Source organism: Schistocerca serialis, chromosome 4 (assembly GCF_023864345.2).
Source record: "Schistocerca serialis cubense isolate TAMUIC-IGC-003099 chromosome 4, iqSchSeri2.2, whole genome shotgun sequence".
Taxonomy (NCBI): Eukaryota; Metazoa; Arthropoda; class Insecta; order Orthoptera; family Acrididae; genus Schistocerca; species Schistocerca serialis.
Genome location: NC_064641.1, coordinates 863193197 through 863199196, shown reverse-complemented (window position 1 = coordinate 863199196; position 6000 = coordinate 863193197). Strand labels below are relative to the sequence as shown.

Below are 6000 nucleotides of genomic sequence, written 5' to 3'. Positions count from 1 at the left end.
GCTCCTCGTGTCATCAAAACGTTAGAGTGTTAAGGCAGAAGAGGTCAATTTGATTAAGAAGATCAGCAAAGAGGACACCTCTCTGACAGGTTCTAGGGGAACCCCAAAGTGGATGGTGCGCATCAACATCACTGAGCAGCAGAAAGGGTTGAGACAGCTGCCCAATAAGCTGGAGAAAGTCTTCCCTGGTGACATCAAATGATGGAAGGATGTAAACGGTACAAAGGGAAAAGGTCAAGTGAGGAAGGAAAATGTGAACTGCAACAGCTTGAAGGCGGGTAGTCAGGGAAGGGAGGTGGGTTGACTATGAATGTCATATGACTTTCCCACAAGATGGAATGCCAACCTCAAGGGCAATGTCAAAAGAGACTGGGAAGAAACACGACAGCTCAAAGTGGTCATGAGGAAGCAGTTTTGTTTCCTGGAGGCACAAAACAAGTCGACACAGCATTGCTAAGAGCAGCTGTAAATCCTCGTCGTTGGATCGAAGACTGCAAACATTCCACTGGAGGTGAAAGACTCAATGGATCTGTTTCATCAATTCTGGCCCAGGCCTAAGGTATGAAATCATATTCTTCATTAATAATGTTCATTTCAAGGGCTTCTTCAAAATAGAACACATAATTGTTATTCTTCAACGATAGTCACAGTAATTATATATTTGTTATGTATGATTTGGTACTTTAACAGACTATAACAATGTTTGACCAAATGATATGATACAGATCTCTTTGTCAATAGACTAAATGCATTAACATGCACTACAAGAGAAAGTATTGTTTTCACATAATCTGTGGAAATGTAACTATTGGCTATCCCTATAAACAGTTTTGATGTATGATACTCATTTAAATTAATCCAGGTGAAGGCAATGATTGACATTCTTTTTGAGAACAATGGCCAAATCAATGAGGAATTTTGGTGCAGTTTTTGAGGTAGCATCCAAAAAGAAGATCTATCAACATGGGTGGCTCTAAAACCAGTTCCTGTCAGAAACACACTACATTTCAGTTACAAACTATATCAGGCTCAGGCATACATACATGACTGTAGAACTTACGGTCATACAAGTTGTGTTACATTCCAGCTGAACGAGAATGACTGCATACATTATACTTAGTACCAGAAGGATTGAAAACATTATGCATATAGGGTTACTGAAGTGCTGGAAACTATGTGAGATGGCAAATGTTAGCTTCACTTAGGTAAAAGGATATAATAGGATCACTGGTAATTTAATTTTTGGCCACATAAACGATGAAGCTGCTGCAATTGGGGCTACAACTTTGTGTGAAATTCTAAATAGGATTTAACCATATGCTACTTACAGATATGATAAAATTTATTTATTAATTTATTTATGATTTTTTTTTTTTTTTTTTTTTTTTTTTTTTTTTTTTTTTTTTTTTTTTTTTTGCATGGAGACACCAACTGCTGTCTTTTGCAAACGTCATAGCATTTTTTTACAAGTTTAGCTGGCTATGGGGAAGCGCAGCAAACAGCCAGACACAAAATGCAAATGGATTAATTCACCCAACAGTTCCTTAAGTCGTAGGAATTCCACACACATTCAGTACTTTAGCACCTTTCTTTTACAACATTTAAGACCTAAATTTAATAGTGCACATTTTCGCAAACAGGTCGATATTGTTATGATACCTTTTCCTCTTATGAAGATGAGGATGACACAAACATTCTAAAGCGCTACAGACAACATTAGAAGGGGGCAATCCTCTAACACAAACTTCTTGTGAATTGAGGTCATGATGCCAATGTGTGTGTGTGTGTGTGTGTGTGTGTGTGTGTGTGTGTACAATGCAAGAGCACAGATTTTATGCCACATTCTATTCTTCTCTGATTCACTGTCACTTGCAGAGGTCCATACCTAGCACCAACAAAATGCAGCCAGTGTTCTGAATAAAATCATTTCTTAGGTTTATAATTTACATATGGGAGCTCTTTGACTTTACTGTTTGGTCAACCAAAAAGTGTGTGTGTTTAAATCCATTAATATGCCATGATCTACGTTAAAGTAAGAATTCAATTGTTTTGACATTTCAGTGGTACTGCTTTCAGAGGGTGATTCTGTATTTGATAATGATGAATGATTTATCAACTTCCAAGTGTGGTTTACATACAATCAGACATATCACTTAAGTATGTACTGTAGTAGTTTGGATTTAAATCCTGACCATACCTTCCAGTAAGCACCGACACTGAAAAATATCTTCACTGAGTGCAGCCATCCAAGTTAAATTCCTATAGAATATTAATTGTTATGTAAGAAAATTGATGCCTGTTGTCTGAGCTGGATTTCTTTTGAATTCAGAAACTAAGCAATAGTTGTCAGGTATTGTTGAAAAAATTATTGTACACAGGTTTCTACTTTTGTTGTTATTTTTTATTTGGAGCACACAAGAAAAATCATTAAATAGTATTAAATAAAAAATGCTCTTCCAAAAGTATGTTGGCATACTTTTATACAAAACTCTCAGATTCTGTTTATAGAAAACAACATAAATAAAAATTTCCAGTTCAGTTGACAAAAGCTGGTTACAGACAATATAAAAACTGAAGTTTTGTGATCATTAAAATGAGCAGTCTTTCACTGCAGTAGGAAACAAAAGCTGATGGAATTTCAAACTGGACATGGATATATCAATTGCTGAGAAACCAAGATTAAGAAGAAGATTTTTGCAGTGGGGCAATGGGGAAACTTCAAAAACAAATAGTAACACTATATGGTATGTAAAGTGTTTACATATTCATTAGTGACATGTGTATCTTTCTTCTGTACAAGCATAAACATCTGACAGTTCTTCATGCAGCCCAAGCACATTACATTTTCACTATTCTTTGATGCTGCAAAATAGTAACAATCATAAATTCATATACGTATTCATAGTTTTTATAAATATGCTATTTGTTTTTGGTCTTTTCTCAAAACAAATCATTCAATAGTTAACACAACTAAATGGTAATTACACCTTGTTCATTATGTACATAGCCTAACTATTCTTTGTTAGGAGTTTGCAGTCAAGTCACACTTAAAATGTACACATCTCTGAGCTTCGAAAAATTTCACAGACAGCAAGTTCACAACATACATCCACACATTAGGAACAATGATACATTTTTTCAATAGAGCATTCATAAAATGTGATACAAACATAGATCAAGGTGTACTACAATATAAAACAGTATTCAATCATTTGTGTATAACTTAACTTTGTTTTGTAGTTTACAAAGAAATGTAAATGCCCGCAAAACAGGAAGCACCTGAAATAATACTTAAACAATAGGCTGCCTCCATGGATGCAACCTAAGGCTCTGCCATTGGCACACATTCTGCAGTATTCTCCTTTTTCTTCTTTACTAATTCCACCAGTTGTCTATAACGATACATGCACTCTTCCTGTAAAAACAAAAAAGGTGAAATTTTAAATAATAGTTATCACACAAAATTTCGAAGAGTGTGACCCAAAAGGGAATAACCTTAATTTATCAATGTAGCTCATTATTATTCTTTTATCCCTGTAACGCTATCGATTTTCATAAAATACTATTTAACAAGATATGAACTGCTGTCAGGTATTCAGCTAAGTGGTGTCACAAGATGGTGCCGTATTTCCACAAGCTAACTTGTCACCATTCTCAGGTGGCAGGTGGTCATGATGACCATCTTTCACTGGGCTCTGTCTTTTATACCCCTCTCTCCTGCTGTCCATCCTGTGTCCACAATGCTGGTGTGCGACTCACCTGGTGTGGTGGAGGGGCAAATGATTTACACGTCTGCAGATAAAGAATCCTACACTGACGTATAGAAAAATAAGAAGACTGTATACTGTTTTTAAAGACACACAACATATTCTAGACATATAATTGATGCACCATTGGAACAAGCAATCCAAGTTAAGATTCCTACTGCTGCTTACATATATGAACGGCCCCTGCCTTAAGCCTTTCTCAGGCTGTAGGAGGTCCAAGATTTTTCTTCAATTTCTCTTAAGTATCGGACAGAACATTAAAATATGAAACAGGTTTTGGTTTTTCTGGATGGCTAGCTAACTTATTTGTGAAGGATATAATCTGACTAGTGACAATGATCACATGTATTGCACATGTCTCTACTTTTAGCCTGCATCCAGATGATATACTTCAACAGTGACTTGACTGTTGAATATATGCCTTTTCCCAACTATGACTTGACTGTTGAATATATGCCTTTTCCCAACTATGTGATATACTTTTTTAACTGCAAATCCTCAATGCTAGAGCTCAATTCAGCATCGACTGCTATTTGTGATGCACCACCTGTACATGAGAAAGTGAGTTACAGCATGTTACTAGTGCTCCCAGAAGTAGCAAAAGATTTCCTCAATCCAATCAAAATAGGACTACTTCCCTGACTCGTGGAGGGAAGACATTCTAACAGTTATTCTGAACAAAGAAAGGATAGTACTTGCCCAAGTCAATATCATGGTCCTATCTTCATAACTTGCATACAATATCTTTGAGTAGATGATAATCCCATATCATCTACCATATTTACCCACATATAAGACAAACCCCCTGTTTTCAAGAAGCTTCTTGAGAAAATTTATTTTTAACATATTCTGACTAATCAAAATTACAAACTTTTACAGACAAAGTATCTGCCAAAACACTTAACATTATATGTATTCTAAATCTATGCCATTTATTCATTTTGACAACATTTTCTTTTCCACATTTTTCTCTTATTAATCCCGTCGTTTGTGGTATCACTATTTTTAACCATCAGCCTAACAGCACAGCCGTGAAAGAAGTATCCTCATTGTCACAAACATTTTGATGTTTTTTCCAAATATGTTGCGATTTTTGATGTCGTGGTTAACTGTGGGACCTCTAAACACAGCTGATTTTATCCAAATACATATCGGATTTCACTTCTATACTAATGCGAGAATGTTACAATGTTTCTTGCTTCCAAACATATTGGTGGCCCACCATTCTTTCATTGGCTGTGTAGAATCAGCAGCGGACTCACCCCTTTCATTCACAGTGAGCATTGACAACATTGCAGCATAAAACATGTAAGAACACCACTGGTGACTATCTAGACATTTACCGTCTCCTGCAGACAGGAATACTATTGTTGAGTATTTGTCCAATTTTAAAGTCAATTCAGTTTCAACCACAATCAATAAAGGCACACTGCAATATAAACATGGTAGATGTTCCTAAAAATCAAAGTAAGCAGTGTAGATTCCCAAGACTGGCAACATGACACACTTTGCTACCAGCTCAGTCCACATGTACATTGTGAGGTGCATGGCAGAAGGTACCTCCCAGTGTACCAATTATTAAGGTTTCTTCCTGTTCCAGTCACGTATGAAGTGTGTACTCATCTAGTTCTCAGCCAATCTGGTATCACTGCTCTCCCTCCACATTTCCGTAGTGTTTACTTGTGCAAATGTGAAACACCGGCTGCAATATCTTCTCCCACAGAAATCATACATCGCAACAGCAATTAATGCACGAATAAAAGATCGCAATCACAATTCAGTCTAATTGCCAAATTTTCCGTCATTCCACTATCTACCGATGTCTTTTGGACTATCTCCAGACAGGTCTTGCTGCTGTATTTTTTTCTTGTGACAACAAGTCAGTCAGTTTAATATCATTTATTTGTTTTTTAGACATTCAAATCTGGATTAATTTACGCTCTCGTTTCAGCTGCATGTCACCATCATAATGTTGATTAAAATTTGGTAACAATTTTAGTCAGTGTTCCAATACATTAAAGTAACCAAATCTCTCGCCTGAAACCCACTTAGTAAAACATTAGCCTCTCATAATCAAATAAAATATTGATCTCAGTTGTGAATCATGTAATGTTTCCTGAAGAACAACATTTCCACTTTTTAATGTTACCTTCACTTAAAAAGCAGCAATAATGTTTATAAATGGTATCCATACGTGTGTGAGAACTTTTATTGCAAACCTTTTCAAATATAA

At 36.0% G+C, this 6000-nt stretch overlaps 1 protein-coding gene across 1 annotated transcript in view; it reads right to left on the bottom strand.

The window, feature by feature from the left end:
- Positions 1 to 2379: 2379 nt before the first annotated feature.
- The window catches only part of LOC126473516 (dnaJ homolog subfamily C member 1), a 33976-nt gene continuing 30355 nt past the window's right edge, over positions 2380 to 6000 (bottom strand). The window contains exon 8 of the mRNA XM_050100618.1: positions 2380 to 3415. Coding sequence (XP_049956575.1) covers positions 3323 to 3415 — 93 coding nt within the window. The 3' untranslated portion in view covers positions 2380 to 3322. The remainder of the gene's footprint in view (positions 3416 to 6000) is intronic.